Raw genomic sequence first — 18,013 nt, 5'->3', positions numbered from 1 at the left:
TTTACAGAAACAATATTGCTCTCTTTGTCTTAGCCCCAGACTCCCTGGTTCCCCTTCAGTCTCCTCCGAAAGGTAAGACAATTTAATAAAATATGTCAGAGCAAAGTAATGCAAAAGCATGCCAATAGATGCGAGATGCCTGGGTTTCCCTGGGCTTTCCGCCTCCAGTTTTATCCCTGTTGAGTATCCTCAGGAACTACTAGATTAGTGGTGCGTCTGGGGCAAGGACTCCCAGGTCAAGACGCGCCGCCTCATCCCCCGGTCTCTCGGCTGCAAACCAGGCGACTGCTGGGCAAAGGGGTGGACGCACCGCGGAATTATTCTCCACCCACTCCCAACTCCCGCCCCAAACCAAGCCAGCCGTCCGCACTCCCGCAGCAAAGCCCGGGGACTTGGGAGGAAGTGGAAGCCAGGACTTGGAGAGCTAGAGGAACGGTCTGGCGCTTTGCCTCAGTTTCCTAAAAGAGGAAAAGAGGGGAGGGATTCCTCCTTTGAAGTCAGGCAGAAGGGCAGAGTCCGAAAGAGCCTCATCCCTCATCTTAGGTGCTTTGAGAAAGGAGGGAAACTCTCCCGAGGTGTCCAGAACCGGCGCGAGACTCGGGGCGCGGGGCGGGGACTCCATCTCGCGCGCGACGCGACTCTAGTCTCTGGCCCTGCTAGTGGCCGTCGGGGTGGGGGTGGGAGGGTGGAAGGCGGCGGCTTAATCCCTTAATTACGCGGTGATCCGCGTGGCACCTGCTTTCTGCCCGCCCAGCTCCCGGGGGACCCGGGCACTGGCGGGTGGAGAGAGAAGGACGAGGGAAGGAGGAGGGCACGCGGAGGCACGCGCGGTACCCAGGCGCGCCGGCAGGAGAGCGGCACCGTGGCTGGGACAGCGCGCAGAGGCTGTAGAGGGGCTTACGGCTCCCGGCCCGCGGGTCTCAGACCCAGGGGCTGGGCTCCGAGCCCCCAGCCCCGGTCTCAGTCGGGTCGCGCCATGCTGCGCTACCTGCTTAAAACGCTGCTGCAGATGAACTTGTTCGCGGACTCCTTGGGCGGGGACATCTCCAACTCCAGCGACCTGCTCTTCGGCTTCAACTCCTCGGTGGCGACGCTCAACCAAAGCCAGCTGACCCCCGGCGATCCTTATCTCAACGGTGAGACCCTGCCCCACGGGGACTTCGGATCCAGGGATGGGATAAGGTGGGAGGGCGGCAAGGCCCGGGACCAAGCGATGCCCTCCCGCGCCTCCCAGCGCCTCCCGGGTGGTGGGGGCCAATGGATAGTTTGGGGCTTAAAGCACCTGAGTGGGGATATCGGCGGGAGGTCGAGGGCTTGGGAAGAGTTGGCAGCTGAGTCCACCACTCCTCTCCTCCCCAACCGATGCCCACGGCCACCCCAGGTGAGAAGAACCGGAGTAAGAGAGGCCGGGACCCACAGCACGGAGGGTAGAGGAGGGGGCGCGGTCGCTGGAGGGCCTGGGCCAAGCCGGGCCACTCGGTGACCCACCCAGGTAACAGGTTTCCCTTCGGGACCCTAAGTTTTCCAAGAACTCACTTAGGACGAGGGTGTTGACGCCAAAATGTTAAATGTGTTTGCTACAGAAGAAGGTAGAGGCGGCGACCATTTCAGGGAAACTTAGAAGTTTGCCCCTCAGAGGTAGAACTCACCGCCGGTCCACCCCGGCAGAGCTGCGGCGGGCGGGCAGCGCTGGCGGGGAGGTCATTACCGCTAATTACGGTGATTAATAAATGACTGAGACAGCGCGCTTTCCCCTAGCGCTGCGGGGAGGCGGCGAGAGTAGATCTGCCGGAGCCTGGGGAGAGGGCCAATTGCGCCCCCTGCCGGCCGCATCGGGAACTCCCGCATCCCTGAACGACTTTGCTGTTGATCCCCCTCTGGGCACAGCCTTCATCCCTCCGCCTCTACCCGCTCGAATCTACCAGCACCGTGCTGGGGACTCCAAGGTGGCAAGAAAGGAGACCCAGGCAATGGATGTGTGTTTGTGAGTGGGGTAATCCAGGTGCTGGGGGAGGAGCGCCAGAGCCCCATTAGCATGGCCATTAGCTATTCATTAGCTGCTGTCGAAGCATCTCCTGAGACCTGGAATGACAGGGAAGAAATTCCAGGGAAAGGACGCCTGCAGCTGTGTCTACAGGAATTAGGGGGAAAGAGCCGATGAGAAGGGTGTGGTTTGTATGGAGGGAGCAAGGAGGAAGAAGATGGGGAATGAGATGGGATTCTCCAACCTCCTGACCCTCTTAGAGTCCCAGGAGGTTAAGCACAGAGCCCTTCTCACGGACACCCCAGACGCGCCTCTGCTCCCCCAGCGCTCTTACAGTGTTTTCACCACACATGGTCTCATTCAAACTCGAAAATTTAAGGAGGTGCGTTGATGGTCACATTTTGTGACTGAGAAAACAAACTCAGAGCGGATGAATAGTATCCCAATGGTCACGAAAGCAACGTAAAGCTTGGCAATAACAAACCAACTTCCATTACACCCAAAGACCATGTGAAGGGGGGAAAGGGAATTTTGGGGCCTGGAAGAATCTGATTCAGGTAGAGACTGTAGAGGTCAAGATACGGTAAGGTGGGCCAGGGAGGAAGAGCCCATAACTAATGGTAGAATAGCCATATTCATGGAGTCTTCTTCCAAGTGCTTTACATACACTCTGGTCTTGTGACAACCCTATCACTACTGCCACATTACAGGTAAAGAAACTTCGACCCAGACAAGTTCAATAATTTGCCCTAGTTCTGACAGCTAGGAAGTGTCAGCGTCTGAGATTCCAGCCCCGGTCGGTTCCACGACACCCCTTGAGCTCTTAACCACTCCAGGGTCGCTCACGTGGGGTCTGGTCTGTCTAAACGGGGACTGGAATGGGATGGAGGAGAAGAAACGAGTGAGAAGCAGAGATTTCCATCTGAAAGGGAGGAAATCGAGAAAAATTCCTTCCTTCCCTAAGTGGGAGGAAAACCGATCTTCTTGTCCCTAACCAGTTAGATACCCTCTCCCCAGGATAGCAGCAGCACGGGGCAGCCCATGCAGCTTTGTCTCCACTAGAACTTCTTAAGAGCCGGGGCTGAGAAACGAAACCCAATCCCGTACAGAGGCTGGAAGCAAGAGGTCCCCGCGGATTTCGGAACTGGGGGTGGGGTGGGGCGTTGGGGGCGGGGGCGGGGGAGGGGAGGCAGAGAACAGAAGCACGGGGCTGTCCCTGATTATTTAAGGACACCAGGTTACGCGAGGCGGCAGCGACGCCTACTGGCCGCCATAGGTTACAAATCCACTTTTGACGAATCTGGGGGTGGGCGTCTGAGCTCAACCCGCTCGAGGATCCTGGATCCCAAACTGCAGAAGAAGAAGCGAGCAGAAGTCTGTAGGCCAAGTGAGGGGCAGGAGCAGACATGCGGGTGAACGGATCTGAGTGACCAAGGAAAGTAGAGGAATTCCTCTCTCAATGATTCTTAGCCTTTCTTAACTATATCAACCTGTAGCATAATCTGTTGAAAACTATGCCCTCTTAGAAAAGGAGCGTTACTCACTATTCCACCATCATTTGCGTTCAATTCCTGTGACGTCACAGGACCCAGAAACGTGATTATCTGTAGGGTGTCAGTAAGAAGGGCACTGTGCCCATTCACGGGCTCCAGGATAAGGAGTCCCAGCCCTCAGTCCATCATTCACTTCTTCCCTTTCCTAAGGGGGGCCCCAGGCTGGGCCACAGTCTCCATAGCGCTGGTCCGGGACCGCGCGGAGGCGAAGAACAAATTGTCGGCGCTGGTGCACCGCTTACGGTTGTTCACAGGTCTGTGAACCAGCGCGGGAGGGGGACTGAAAACCAGTCGGCTAGAGGCGCGGTCTACTTGCCAAGCCGTGGCCCAGTCACTCTGCACTTCAACTTGGCAGGAGAGGAGGCTGGCGTCGTTAGCCGGCCTAGGAAGCCGGCCTAGGAGCAGGTGTCCAGATTCCTCTACTGATCTGCCTGTCCGCAGGCATCTCCTTTCCAGCCTAAGAACGTGCGGGGCACCTGTCCCGAAGGAGATACTCGACCCTACACACAGAGAGGGTGGGCAGGAGGGGATCTTTCTTCTCTCTGGAGATTCGATCTTTCTCCTGGTTTCCGGGTCTGAATGCTCTGCGCCCCCCACCCCCCTCAGGGTCAAAGGTCGGGCCGGAGGACGCGATGCCGCGCATCGTGGAGCAGCCGCCAGATCTGCTGGTCTCCCGAGGCGAGCCGGCCACGCTGCCCTGCCGCGCGGAGGGCCGGCCGCGGCCCAACATCGAGTGGTACAAGAATGGGGCGCGCGTGGCCACCGCGCGCGAGGACCCGCGCGCACACCGCCTGCTTCTGCCCAGCGGCGCCCTCTTCTTCCCGCGCATCGTGCACGGGCGCCGCGCGCGGCCGGACGAGGGTGTCTACACTTGCGTGGCGCGCAACTACCTGGGAGCGGCGGCTAGTAGAAACGCCTCTCTAGAAGTGGCAGGTAGGAGTCTCCTGGTTGCTTCCAGAGCCTCGGGAAGGCGGGAGGGCACCGGGTAATGCCATCCAGGGCTAGGCCCCATCTCAACCCATTCAGCAGCTTCCCTTTGGGACTAAGACCTTTGGTCTCTAAAGCCCTCGCCTTGGCCGGAGGAGGAAGTGGGCCTGGTGTTGTCGCAACCCGGGAAGAGTTCCGGTCTGCGGTCTGCGGTGATCCACCTCTCCCCAAAACACTTTCCTGTGTCCTCACCCAGTTATGTCACCCCACACCCTATTTATTCCCCTGGACATTCATTCTCTCTCCCTCTCCTCGCTCGCTCTCGCTCTCCCTCTCTCCAGTCCTCCGCGATGATTTCCGGCAGTCTCCTGGGAACGTGGTGGCGGCCGTGGGGGAGCCCGCGGTAATGGAATGCGTGCCCCCCCGCGGCCACCCAGAGCCTTCCGTGTCCTGGAAGAAGGACGGTGCTAGACTCAAGGAGGAGGAGGGAAGGATCACGGTGAGGGGCGGGACCACGGCTGGGGATCCGACGACTGGGAGCCAGGGTCGTGGCCAGGGACATCCTGAGGGGTGAAGCCCTAGGCTAGGGGTCTGGGACATGTGTCAGAGGAGGAAGGCCTGAATCTAAAGGTCTTAGAGGGGCGGGGGAAAAAGTCCTGGAGGCGATAAGACAAGAGATTTGAAATTGGGGCATTAGCTGACCAGAGGCTGAGAGTCAGCTACTGAGTGGGGGATAAATCAGCAAAGGTAGGACGGAATCAGTGTAAGAAGGCAGGGAGTATGATGCCCCAGGGACTGGTGGGAGGTGGTCTGGGCTGTGGGAGAAATGATACACCTGAGCCCCACCTTGCGCACATCACTCAAGGATTCCTTATCTGATAAGTGGGTCAAATTCACTGGTCTTCATTGGCTTGCTGTGAGGATCAGACAAACAAATATGCTTTGATGGCTATAAAGGATCAAAGTTTCCATTATTACTCTGCAGCTCCGTGGAGGGAAGCTGATGATGTCGCATACGCTCAAGAGTGATGCAGGGACGTATGTGTGCGTGGCCTCCAACATGGCAGGAGAACGGGAGAGTGGGGCAGCCAAACTTGTGGTCCTGGGTAGGCACGTGGGGTTTTGGAGTTACGGGAGTGTGTAGCCTGGGGAGTGAGTAACTGAGCAGACCCCCTGACTATTCACTCACTCCCTCTGCACAGAGCGTCCCTCATTCCTGCGTAGACCAGTGAATCAGGTGGTCCTGGCTGATGCCCCCGTGGACTTCCCATGTGAGGTGCAGGGGGATCCCCCGCCTCGTCTACGCTGGCGCAAGGAGGATGGGGAACTGCCCACAGGCAGGTGAGAAGCCCCCTCCTACTGCCTGTAAGGAGACCCAATCAGCTCAAGAACATACCCAGCCCTAGAAAACTGGGGGGGGGGGGTGGGAAGGAAGGCAGATGCCTCTCACTTGATGGCACAGAGAAGTCTGTCCCCCAGAGCCTGTGGTCCCTGCGCTAACCAGTCCCCACGTCCGTTCATGGGTCCATGGGTACCAGCTTCTGTCCCTGTTGAGGTCTACCTTGTCCTTATGTACCCTGATCCTGGTGTGTGTCCTGGGTGGGTGAGAAAGGGTCTGTAGCTGTGGCCAATCCAGCCTGGGGGTGGGGGGGTGGAGCAGGTATGAGATCCGGAGCGACCACAGCCTTTGGATCGGGCGTGTGAGCGCTGAAGATGAGGGGACTTACACCTGTGTGGCGGAGAACAGTGTGGGCCGCACCGAAGCCTCCGGCTCCCTCAGTGTTCACGGTGAGGGCCCCACCTGGGACTGCCTGCAGCAGGGATGAGACGAGGGAAGACGGAGGATGGGTGGAGGTGGAGAATGAGGAGAAAGGACAGAGCAGGAGATATGAGTGCGTCCCCTGAGACTTCTGGAAGGGGAGGAAGGATGGGAAAGCTAAGCAGGCTTGAGCAGGAGATGGACATCTGCTCCTGCTTAAGCCAAGCTCAGGCTTCTCTCTCCTGTTCCCTCTGTCTCCCTTCTTAGTACCCCTGACTCCCTGTTCCTTTATCTCCCCTCCCCTTCCCAGTCCCACCCCAGCTGGTGATCCAGCCCCGGGACCAGATGGCGGCTCCTGGAGAGAGCATAGCTTTCCAGTGCGAGACCAAAGGAAACCCCCCGCCTGCCATCTTCTGGCAAAAGGAGGGAAGTCAAGTAGGTGGCCAGCTCCACAGGCCTTCCCACCAGCTTCTCCTCTGGGTCTCAGCTTTCCTCCTTCTACATTCTGCAAACTTCTCTCTGGGGTTCTGTCTTACCTTTCCTTCCAGAAACCCGTGCAAGTTATTTGGGAGGATTAAATAAGATAATGAATATAAAAGGCCTGGAACATATGATAATATGTTTTGGAGGTAGGGAACAGTCCTGTATGGTAATTCATTGGAGAATCTTTCTGTTTTGGGCAAGGCTGTCCTGAGGATGTAGCAGATCCAATTAGATCCTTCCTCCTCCCCACGCCTGGGGCCTGGGCTTTAACATTCCGCTCTGGAAAGCGAGTACTGTACCAAAGCTGCTCAGGGTAGAACGTTACACGCTTTTCTAATTACAAAGGACTTCCACCAGGGGGAGCTCACAGACACCCCTCAACCTCAGCAAACGAATCTCAGCATATAGAATTGGAATGAACATTAGTTAATGTTACAACACAAGTAACTCCCTCCAAGGGAAGGATGGGAATTTTGCCACTGGGAAACAGGGTCAGTATAATAAAATAAGTCACATTAACCCCATCCCACTGGGAAACCAGGCCACCCACTACCTCGTTGCAAATCCACAGCCACAATTTTCCAACATCTTCTCTAGCATTGGGGACTGCTGCATTTTAATTAGATTCTTAAATGAATAAAAACGCTGACGGTAGTAGAGGGTGGGAATAAGTATCAGTCAGGGGCTCAGCATGGTGCCATTAAAACCTGCTTCCCTACCTTCTGTGTATCTAATGTAAAATGTTAAAGCCAGAGAGAAGGGGAAAGTACTTAACGTTTATCATCCAAATGTACTGAAAGAGTTTCAGGTAATCACTTGATTTAGTCCTCATAACTATCCTCTAAGAGTCAAATTTGGGGAAATTGGGGCTCAGGAAGGTTAAATAGCTTGCTCAGTTTCCTGACTGGTAGAGCTGGGATGGGCACCCCCAAATCATCTAATAAAACTCCCTTACTCTTGTGAATAGGGTTAACTAGTTTGCCTAAGGTCACAAAACTGGCTTGGGACAGAGTATGAACTAGAACCTTAGAACTTCTCTGGATTCTGGGGTTGGTGAGAATGGGGAGCTCTCCCTGCCAGCTGCCAGGTGGCTTGGTTGCTTGCTCTGTCCCCAGGCCCTGCTATTCCCCAGTCAGTCACTTCAGCCCACGGGGCGCTTCTCAGTCTCTCCCAGAGGCCAGCTCAGCATCACTGAAGTGCAGAGCGGGGATGCTGGCTACTACGTGTGCCAGGCTGTCAGTGTGGCCGGCAGCATCCTGGCCAAGGCTCTGTTGGAGGTGAAAGGAGGTACGTGCCCATGGAGACAGGGCTGGACTCATGGCCTGGAAGGAAATCATGGCTTAAAGAGATCTGTTTTTCTTGGATTCAATGTAATATGTCTGCAAGGGGAGAGGCATGTTCCTGAGGCATGTCCTTGAAGTTTGGAAATCAGGTACAGAAGCCACTAATAGATGGCTGATCCCACACAGAGACAACAGGTGGTTATGGAAGCCCCCTGCAATATCCAGGGGAGGGGAAGTGAAGGAGCAGAGATGAGGACAAGGGGCTGGTTGCCTGAACCCAGGACCCTCGCCTGAGGTGCCCAAGTTCTTCCTCTCTCAGCCTCCCTGGATGGGCTGCCTCCCATCATCCTCCAGGGACCAGCCAATCAGACGCTGGCACTTGGCTCCTCTGTGTGGCTGCCATGCAGAGTGACTGGGAACCCTCAGCCTAGCGTCCAGTGGAAGAAGGATGGGCAGTGGCTGCAAGGGGATGACGTCCAACTCAACCTAATGGCCAACGGTACCCTGCACATCGCCAGTGTGCAGGTGAGTCTCACTCCTGGGGCCCAAGTAACTGAGAATGGCCACGTGGTCCACATGCCCAACTCCAGTACCTGCTGCAACTTGAACTCCACCTCTTCCCCTCTGCTCTCAGGCCACCTAGAGTGGACAACATCCTCCCCATCCTTCTGTACACCCACCTCCACTCCTTCGCCCTACCTTGCTCCACTCCCAGTTTGCCCATCCTCCGCCCTCTCCCGCAGGAGATGCACATGGGATTCTACAGCTGTGTGGCCAAGAGTTCCACAGGGGAGGCCACCTGGAGTGGCTGGCTTAGGAGGCGGGGTGAGTTTTTCCTTTGTTCCCTTGTTTTGCCAGCACCCTTCTCCAAACCTGCTTCAAAGGTGGCCAGTACCTCCCCAAACCCCAGGACTGATTTTATCTTCCAAATGCCAGGGTCATGGTGGTGGGGAGAAGGAGGACAGAAGTGGTGCCCTTGGGAGGCACATGTGAGCAGGGGTTAGTTCACTATGTCCCCCCTCCACCATCACCACTGTCACAGCGCCACAGCTCCTCTGGGAAGGAGGAAGGTTACGCTGGGGCCATCTTTTCCCCATCCTTCTACTCAAAGATTATCTCCTCACTGCAGAAGACTGGGGAGTATCACCAGACCCCCCTACAGAACCCAGTACCCCTCCGGGGCCTCCCTCGCAACCAGTGGTCACTGACATTACCAAGAACAGCATTACCCTGACCTGGAAGCCTAACCCACAAGCTGGGGCCACAGTCACCTCTTATGTGATAGAGGCCTTCAGGTAAAGAGAAGGTTTTGAATGCAAACATGGAATGTTACAAGGAGGGGCCCCTGTGTCCTTAAAGGCTTTGCTGTTGTGGCGAGAGGTCTGCCAGGGTGAGGAGGTAGTAGGGGGTGACAGAGAATGGATGAGATGAAATAGACAGGTTGGGTTCGGACAGCTCTGTCACCTCATTCTTGTTGTAGCCAAGCCTCTGGCAACATGTGGCGGACGGTGGCAGATGGCGTGCAGCTGGAGACACACACTGTCAGCGGTCTGCAGCCCAATACCATCTACCTGTTCCTGGTGCGAGCCGTGGGAACCTGGGGCCTCAGTGAGCCCAGCCCCGTCTCCAAGCCCGTCCGCACCCAGGGTGAGTAAGGTCAGGGTCTCTGGGTCACAGGTATAACGTGAAACATGGCAGAGCACCCCCTCCCCGCAAACCATGGCACCTACCTGGTTCCAGGTCTGTCCTGGTGGCCCGGCCTGGAATAGGAGGTCATGCTTCCCTTTCACTGAGGGAACGAGAGAAGAGGAGAGAGGGAAAGAGAGGAAGATGATTCAGGCATCTTGGTATCTCCTCACTTCTGAGCCTTTACCCACAGATAACGCAGATTATAAGGAGTGGAAGGAAACTTGGAGGGTCATCTTCATGTGAGAGATGAGGAACAGGGCCTTTAAAGGGCACATATGTAGTCAGGCAGAAAGAATACTCATGTTAGCTGGACACCCTGGCCCACCTCTGGAAGGTCTTCCCCTGACCAGCCTGTTCCTGACCCTGGGATGTGCTCCGAAGTACTAAGTAGTGGTCTGTGGGGCAGGGCAGAGGTGGAACATACGCACACTCTCAGTCCTGACCCCCTGTCCCGGTGGCCCCTGCTGAGTGGGCTCTTTGGTCAGTAGACAGCAACCCATCCAGGCCAGTGGAGGAGGACCCGTGGAGGGGCCAGTGGGGACTGGCTGAAGTGGCTGTGCGTCTGCAGGAGCCCGTAGTCCTTGGGCCCCGGACCCTGCAGGTGTCCTGGACTGTGAGTGTGGCCTAGGGATGAGGTTAAGGGCGGAGGTGATGATGGGGCACAAAGGGGCCTCCAAGCATGGGTGTGGGAGGGTGCGAGGTGAGCGGCTGGGGAAGATGGGTGAGTGGAGGAGGGCTGGGGCTGGAGGGCTTGTGTGGCTCCAGCTCTACCCTTGGTGTGCTTTGTCCTGCCTCCCACAGGTAGATGGCCCAGTCCAGCTGGTACAAGCTTTCCGGGTGTCTTGGAGGGTAGCAGGTCCTGATGGGGGAAGCTGGTCAGTGCTGGACCTACAGTCCCCAAGCCAGCAAAGTACTGTGCTAAGAGGACTCCCCCCAGGGACTCAAATTCAGATCAAGGTGCAAGCTCAAGGCCAGGAGGGGCTGGGGGCTGAAAGCCCCTTGGTGACCAGGAGCATTCCTGAGGAGGGTAAGGGGGTGGGGCCCAGAGCTGATGGGTGGACAAGAGGGAAGGAGTGGGGGAGGAGGAAGGTTTGCCTGCGGAGAGCAAGGAGCCGGCGGGAAGGAGGGATGCATCTCGCTTCCCTAAGATGTTAGAACTGGGAGGATGAGGAAGGGCGGGGCACGAGGGGCAGCTTGCAATGACTGTCTGTGTCCTTCTCACCATGCTCCACCCTGGCCCAGCCCCCAGTGGTCCCCCCCAGGGAGTGGCAGTGGCCTTGGGGGGTGAAGGCAACAGCAGTATCACTGTGTCTTGGGAACCTCCGCTCCCCTCCCAGCAAAATGGGGTCATCAAGGAATACCAGGTGCAGGGGTTGAGAAGGTGGGCGGGCTGGGGAGTGGAGGGAGAGGGAGGCTCCAGGGGTTAGGATCAGGGAGGAGGGAACCTAGGACTGGCTTTGGGCCTGGAGACGAGGCTGGGGGAAGAGGAGAGAGGTTCCAGAGTGCCCTCTCTGAGTTGAATTACGCCCGGCTAAGCCCCTTCTACCATTCAGAGCTTCAAGTTTCCCCGTGAGGCCAGAAGCCACTTCTGAATCTCTAAACCTGGGTCTCGGCCTCCCCAGATCTGGTGCCTGGGCAATGAGAGCCGCTTCCACCTCAACCGGTCCGCGGCAGGCTGGGCGCGCTCGGCGGTGCTCCGGGGACTGCTGCCCGGTCTCCTCTACCGGACCCAGGTGGCGGCGGCCACCAGCGCGGGCGTGGGCGTGGCCAGTGCCCCGGTGTCGGTGCAGCTGCGTGAGTCCGGAGGGGGTGGGAGGGCGGGGCTGGGAGTTAAGGGGGGCCCTGGGGTAGCGGTGCCTCTACTCCCCTCACCTCTCTGACCCCCACAGCGTCTCCGCCGGAACTGGAGCCTGGGCTCGAGGCGGGGCCGGGGCTGGCGGAGCGGCTGGCGAGGGTGCTGCGGGAGCCCGCCTTCCTCGCGGGCAGCGGCGCCGCGTGCGGGGCGCTGCTCCTCGGGCTCTGCGCCGCCCTCTACCGGCGCCAGAGGCAGCGCAAGGAGCTCAGTCACTACACGGGTGAGAGCCCGGCCCGGGGGCAGCGCGGGCGGGGGGCACAAGGGCGTCGCGGAGATGGAAAGGAGGGCCTTGGAGTGGGCGGAGCCTGGAGATCCCGCCCCCCCAGGGAGGGAGGCGGGGAGGATGGAAAGAGAGGAGGAGGGGCTCAACAGCTCCCGGAGCGGCGTCGGGCGAGGGGTCACCCGGGAACTCAGCCCCTTGGACAGGGGCCGGGTGCCCAAGGTGGAACCGGGAGCTGTCGGGACCTGGGCTGGGGGGGTAGGGGGTGGGTACGGGGAAGATCGGGGCCCAGAGGGGCGGGGCGGGACTTGAGTTTGCTGAGAGGAGTGAGATTTGTCCTTAAAATGCCTCGGGAAGGAGCAGGCTTTGCAGTCAGCCTCAGTAGAGTAGGGGCAAGTCTGGGGGGCGGGGGGCGGAAACTCATTTCCTGGGGGTCGGGGGCTGGCAGAGGGCGTGTGGCCAGGATCCCAGGCGATAAATTGTCAGGCGGGGTCTGGATGGAAAGGGGTGACCCGCTGAAAGGAGGAGACTTGAGTTCCGCTTCTCCCTGGGAAGGGGCGTGTCCGGAGAGATGTAAGGTCTCTCAGTTCAGAGGTTCTCAATCTTCGCTACACGCAGGAATCACTTGGGGAGCTTTAGAAAAATACTGATGCCTGAGTCGCATCCCTAGGAATTCCGATGAAATTGGTCCAGGGTACAACCCGAGTGGTGGAATTAGGACCAGGCCCAAGGAGTGGACCAGAATATGGATATTTCTGACTTTTCTCCCCATTTCCCCTCTTCTTTCTCCCACGGGTTCCTTTTCGGAAGGCTCCTTTGCTTACACATCTGCAGGTAAGACATCTCTGCCCCCGGGGTGGGGGTGGGGCGGGGTTCGGACCCCAGATAGCCGCGCTTCTCACAGTCTCCCCCTCGTCTTCCCCAGTGTCCTTCCCACACTCAGAGGGCCTGTCGGCAGCCAGTTCCAGGTAATTCTCTTAGCTCATCTCCCCAAGATGAGACCACTCCCTTCGTCCCAGGCCCAGCTGCCTCCCCGTGCTGACCTCCGCCCTCCTCTCACCGCCACACTCACCGTTACCGTCCTCCAGCTCCCATTACCCCTGCCTCCCTTACTTCGCTGGCCTCTTCAGGCTCTCTGTCCCCAGCGTTCACCTACTGTCCCTCAGGCCACCAATGGGCCTTGGCCCTGCTCCTTACCCGTGGCTGGCAGACTCGTGGCCGCACTCATCTCGCAGCCCCTCGGCCCAGGAACCCAGGGGAAGCTGCTGCCCCAGCAATCCTGACCCAGACGACAGATATTACAATGGTGAGGAGTTCTGCTTCCCTCAGGGGTACACCAGGAGGCCCTGCACCCTTTCTCCTCCCGACCGGCTGGGGCAAACTGAAGGGGGCCAAGGGGTCCCAGTCTTGCTGAGGCTGCGTGATCCTTGGGAGGCTGTGAGTTGGGGGAGCCTCTCTCATGCCTTACCTTTACCCCGGATTGGGATAGGGGAAGAAGTGGGATCCCCTTGTGCCCTCCATTCTCCTGTTGTCCTCTATTTTTCTGTCTCTGCCCCGTCTCCTCCCCGGGCCTCCCTCTTTCTCCCCCTCAGAAGCAGGGATCTCCCTTTACCTGGCTCAGACGGCCCGGGGAGCTGCCGCCTCTGCTGAGGGTCCCGTCTACAGCGCCATTGACCTGGCCGGCGAGGAGCTGCAGACCTTCCACGGGGGGTTCCCTCCACACCCCTCAGGGGAGCCAGGCGACTGGAGCCAGTATGCTCCTCCAGAATGGAGCCAGGGGGACAGTGGTAGGACTCCAGTTCCCAACACCCCCATTTTAGCCCTGAGCGGCATCTTCCCCAAAGAGTGTCCTCCACCCCCCCTTCTGGGACCTAGCCCAGCACTCCTTTCTGACGTGTCTCACCTCTGCCTCTTTCCTGCCTGTATCTTGCTGTGGCCCCACCCTGCTCTCCTCAGGAGCCAGGGGAGGCAAAGTAAAGCTTCTGGGAAAACCTGTACAGATGCCCTCTCTCAACTGGCCAGAAGTGCTGCCACCCCCGCCCCCTTCCTGTGAACTGAGCTGCCTAGAGGGGCCTGAGGAGGAGCTGGAGGGCGGGTAAGGAGGCGCCTTGCCTGCAGATGCCCTGTACACATGGGACCAGCCCAGGGCCTCCTGTCGGCGGAGGGCAAAGATGCTGGGAGAAGAAGGGAAGGGGGCAGCGGAAGGCCAAAGGGAGGGTATGAAGCTACTCAGTCACCCCGCCCTCCTGCCTCTTTGCCCCCAGCTCAGAGCCGGAAGAGTGGGGCCCACCAGTGCCCGAGAGGAGCCACGTGGCAGAGCCCAGCACCAGCGGGGGGTGTTTGGTCCCTCCGTCCCGAGGGGAAACCCCCTCTCCCACACCTTCCTATGGACAGCAGTCCACAGCCACTCTTACCCCCTCACCTCCTGACCCTCCCCAGCCCCCCACTGACATTCCCCATCTCCACCAGACGCCCAGGTAGGGAGGTGTATAGTACCTTGCATGTTACAGGCCCTCCGTACATATCTATTCAGTGGGTGAATGGGTGGATGACCAGATGGATGGATGAATCTGGGGCCCAGAGGTCTCATGGCTGTATCAGGGTGGAAGTGTGATCTGGGGAGAAATGTGGAGGCTGGCAAGGTCTCTCACTCCCGACAGTCATTGGAGGGACTCTGCAAGCTTCCTGGGGCATTTCAAAGTTGGCTTTCCTAGTATTCCACCAGCATGGGAGCCTTGTGGAGGACGAGCTGTGTCTTATTCATCTGAGTGTTAGGTTGATTGTTTAGCACGGTGCCTGGCACACAGTAGGCACTTAGTGTCTGTTGAGCGAACAAATGAAGCCTCATGTCATTGCAGGAGGGCGCCCCTTGGGCCAAGTTCCCCTCTCAGTGTATCCCAGCCCACGCTGAGTAGCCATGAAGGGAGGCCTGCTGGCCTGGTTGCTGACCCCTTGGCCCTCCATCACAGCCCCAGCCCTGCCACTAGTACAGCCAGCAGTGCCCCAGGTGAGTCTGTAGACCCCTCAACTGGCCTCCACCTCCCCATCCCCCAGAAGCTTGTTTCCCCTTCACCTTCAAGCCCCTTTCTTGACCCACTCTCTTACCCGCTCCTCCCCGCATCTCCTGATGCCACAGGGAGAACCCGGCAGGCGCCTGGGGAGATGACTCCTCCACTTCACGGGCCCCGTGCCCGAATCCGGAAGAAACCCAAGGCTCTTCCCTACCAGCGGGAGCTCAGTCCTGGGGGTGAGGGGGCCATGAGCCTGGGAGGTGGTGACAGTAGGGGAAGCAGGCGGATAACCAAGGGTGAGCTCTGCGGGCTGGAGGAGGGAGCGAGTGGACCCAAACCTTGGGCTGTTCGTTCAGCGCCCTCTGACGCCAGGGAGTGGGAGTGGGAGAAAGACCCATATCGGGAGAAGCAGGAGAGTGCTGAAAACAGGTCTCTCCCCAGACTTGCCGCCCCCTCCCTTGCCGCCGCCGGAGGAAGAGGCAAGCTGGGCCTTGGGGCTGAGGGCTGCAGGCAGCATGTCCTCCTTGGAACGGGAGCGGGAGCACTGTGGGGGGAGGAGAGTGGCGCAGGCCGGGCCCCTGGGCGCCTGGCGGGGCCCGCACCTGGATGGTAAGGAGGGCCCCTGCTACACAAGAGGGTGGGCGCTGGGACTGGAGCCTAACAGGTTGTACAGACCGTGCCACTGATGCACTGATTTTCAACCCAGCTCATCCCTGACCTCCAGCTGGGAGGAGGTCAACATTTGATCAACATCAAAGACACTTGTCTCTCTAGCTCTCTTTGGGCAAAATCCCCTGAGGTTCCCAAGTTGTATCCTTTCCCAGGACTGAAGCCCAGAGGAGAAAAGAGTGGGAGCCGGGCGCTCTGTCCCTGCTTTCCCAAGGCCCTCTCTGCGTGGGAGTTCCCCACGGGTTTCTGAGCACGTGTTATGTGAAGGCCATGGGCTGCGCGCTCTGCTTTTCCTCAGCCCCCAGGACGGTCTGCCCTCAACTCTGCTTCCAGAGCTGGGATGGCGGTTAGGGGGGCACGGGGGCAAGCAGCGATGTTCTCCCCCTGCCTGGGCGCAAATGCCCCTCTGTCTCGTGCTGCAGAAGAGGCCTGGCTCCCCTACAGCCGACCAAGCTTCCTGTCCCGGGGCCAGGGCACCAGCACCTGTTCCACAGCCGGCAGCAACTCTTCGAGAGGCTCCGGCAGCTCTCGGGGCTCCCGGGGCCCTGGCCGGAGCCGGAGCCGGAGCCGGAGCCGGAGCTAGAGCCAAAGGCCAGGACAGAAGCGTGGAGAGGTAGGGGCTGGGGATGGCAAAAAATGAGAGTGGAGGGCTAGGGAGCGTGGGCCACGGGATGATTAAAACTAGGAAGGCAGAGAGGTCTTCTGGGGGAAGTGTCAAAAGGAAGGGACCCCGTGAGTAAGGAGGAAGGGAGGACTCCTGGAGTACAGGTGACAAAGGATGAAGACAGATGACGTAACAGAGGGGCCAGACTCTGTAGGAGAGCTGGATCAGGAGAGAGGCTGACCAGAAATGAGGTGCATCCCTACTGGGTCCTGTTTGTACCGACCAGCGCCTTGCAAACCAGCCTCTCTCTCTCTCTCTCTCTCTAGGAACCAAGATGACCTTTGATGAAATACCAGAAATCCCATGGGGAAGAGCATGTCCCTGGGCCGGGAGCCTGAGCAAGAGCCCCTCCCCCTGGTGAATGAGGGCTGAGCAGAGAGGAGCAGGGCCGAGTCTCTTCCCTCTCAGCAATGATGCATGGGGCTCCCTGAGAAACTGGCCTAGAAGCCAGGAGCCAGCTCTTCCCTTGCCATCTGGGACCCATTCATAAAAAAGACAATAAAAAGAGTCTGATCAGAGCCCTGGGCCCTGTTTGTCTGGTTTTGTGCAGGATGTGGGGAGGAAGGGGGCTGCGAGCGTGTGTATATCATTTGAGCTTCTTCGGCTGAAAGCACTAGTTGAGGGCAGGGCTAAGAGATGCCACCTGTTTTGCCTCCAGAAGGAGCTGAGGCCACTGTCTTCCCAGTTACACCCAGAAGGACTTTCCAAATAACCAACAGCGAGAATCTTGTCCCGCCTTCCGAGAGCCGAGCCAGGCCCTCCCTTGGTGCCCTCTTCCCCTATCAGGAAATATACCCCTTACAATAACAGTAATTTTTAAAAACTCAAAGAAAGGAGGAGCTGATGGGGGAAATCCCAGCCAAGAAGGAAAAACAGGCTTTTGCAGACAACCAGCCACACCCCCTCACGAAGGGTGTGTGTAGACGGGCACCTCTTAGCCAGATTAGGCCGAGATGTAGCTGGTTAGACTGGCAGAGAATTTCCTTTTAATTTTGGGCACGAACGCCATAGTCCCCATCACTCCCGAACCCACAGCCCACGCCACTCGCTGGGCACTGAGGTCTGTTTCCGTCTCACTTGCCCAGTGACTGCTCCGGGCTCTCAGGGGATGGCCGCTGACCCCCCCCAGTCCCAGGCTCTGACCTCTCCTGCCACTTTGACCTAAGTGTGTACAAATCCCTTTTTTCTCATTTGGTCTGGCAAATGAGGTTGGCATGTTTTCAAAAGGAATTTTACCAGGAAGCTAAAAGAAAAATAAAATCCAAAAAAGGAAAAGCAAATAAAGAGGAACGGATGTGTATCCAGAGCACTGACTCCTCATCCTGAGATCACGACCCTGGGTGTGCTCGGTAGCAACCGCCCAGCTTGTGGATTCTGCCCCTGACCTTTCCCACCAAGTGAGAAGGATGCAGCCCTGCCTGCCCTCCATTGGTTTTCTGCGGCTCAGGCTCTGGAAGTCCTGCTCCTCCATTTCTCTGTTCTGTTTTTTGTCTGAAGGGTGCCCACTAGCCAACCGTTACAGGTGGTTCTACCTTTTGTGAAACTTAGCTACTTTGTCTATTTTTTTTTTTTATAAACTTTTTTTTTTAATTAATTAATTTATTTATGGCTGTGTTTGGGTCTTCGTTTCTGTGCGAGGGCTTTCTCTAGTTGTGGCAAGTGGGAGCCACTCTTCATCGCGGTGCGCGGGCCTCTCACTATTGCGGCCTCTCTTGTTGCGGAGCACAGGCTCCAGACGCGCAGGCTCAGTAGGTGTGGCTCACGGGCCTAGTTGCTCCGCGGCATGTGGGATCTTCCCAGACCAGGGCTCGAACCCGTGTCCCCTGCAGTAGCAGGCAGATTCTCAACCGCTGCGCCACCAGGGAAGCCCCTACTTTGTCTATTTTAAGAAACCATCTGGGACTGGTCTTTGGGGA

At 58.2% G+C, this 18,013-nt stretch overlaps 1 protein-coding gene and 1 long non-coding RNA gene across 2 annotated transcripts; one reads left to right on the top strand and one right to left on the bottom strand.

The window, feature by feature from the left end:
* Positions 1–976: 976 nt before the first annotated feature.
* Positions 977–16,589, top strand: ROBO3 (roundabout guidance receptor 3). Its single transcript, XM_068554800.1, has 28 exons — positions 977–1,136; positions 4,144–4,470; positions 4,806–4,963; positions 5,450–5,570; positions 5,667–5,805; positions 6,125–6,252; positions 6,534–6,658; positions 7,822–7,993; positions 8,309–8,514; positions 8,733–8,814; positions 9,119–9,284; positions 9,470–9,636; positions 10,167–10,291; positions 10,480–10,705; positions 10,921–11,042; positions 11,301–11,472; positions 11,568–11,753; positions 12,564–12,587; positions 12,679–12,721; positions 12,920–13,059; positions 13,346–13,540; positions 13,710–13,848; positions 14,018–14,230; positions 14,612–14,760; positions 14,890–15,000; positions 15,206–15,373; positions 15,856–16,046; positions 16,364–16,589. Exons 1-27 carry the CDS (start codon positions 977–979, stop codon positions 16,014–16,016), a joined length of 4,125 nt encoding a protein of 1,374 aa, XP_068410901.1. The 3' UTR covers positions 16,017–16,046; positions 16,364–16,589.
* On the bottom strand, positions 6,197–11,632 carry LOC137771444 (uncharacterized). The gene is made up of 3 exons (XR_011075364.1): positions 11,551–11,632; positions 9,720–9,778; positions 6,197–6,275 (listed from the first exon to the last, which is right to left on the bottom strand). It is a non-coding gene; the product is annotated as an uncharacterized lncRNA (long non-coding RNA).
* Positions 16,590–18,013: the final 1,424 nt, after the last annotated feature.

The sequence above is a fragment of the Eschrichtius robustus genome, chromosome 11 (genome assembly GCF_028021215.1).
Source record: "Eschrichtius robustus isolate mEscRob2 chromosome 11, mEscRob2.pri, whole genome shotgun sequence".
NCBI classification, from domain to species: domain Eukaryota; kingdom Metazoa; phylum Chordata; class Mammalia; order Artiodactyla; family Eschrichtiidae; genus Eschrichtius; species Eschrichtius robustus.
This window is presented reverse-complemented; position numbering and strand designations above follow the sequence as displayed.

Excerpts from the sequence above, each read along its gene's own strand:
- ROBO3 (XM_068554800.1), top strand. The coding sequence starts at position 977 with ATGCTGCGCTACCTGCTTAAAACGCTGCTGCAGATGAACTTGTTCGCG. Across the intron at positions 5,571-5,666 it reads AGCCAAACTTGTGGTCCTGG|AGCGTCCCTCATTCCTGCGT; the intron begins GTAGGCACGTGG and ends CCCTCTGCACAG. Across the intron at positions 11,473-11,567 it reads CCCGGTGTCGGTGCAGCTGC|CGTCTCCGCCGGAACTGGAG; the intron begins GTGAGTCCGGAG and ends TGACCCCCACAG.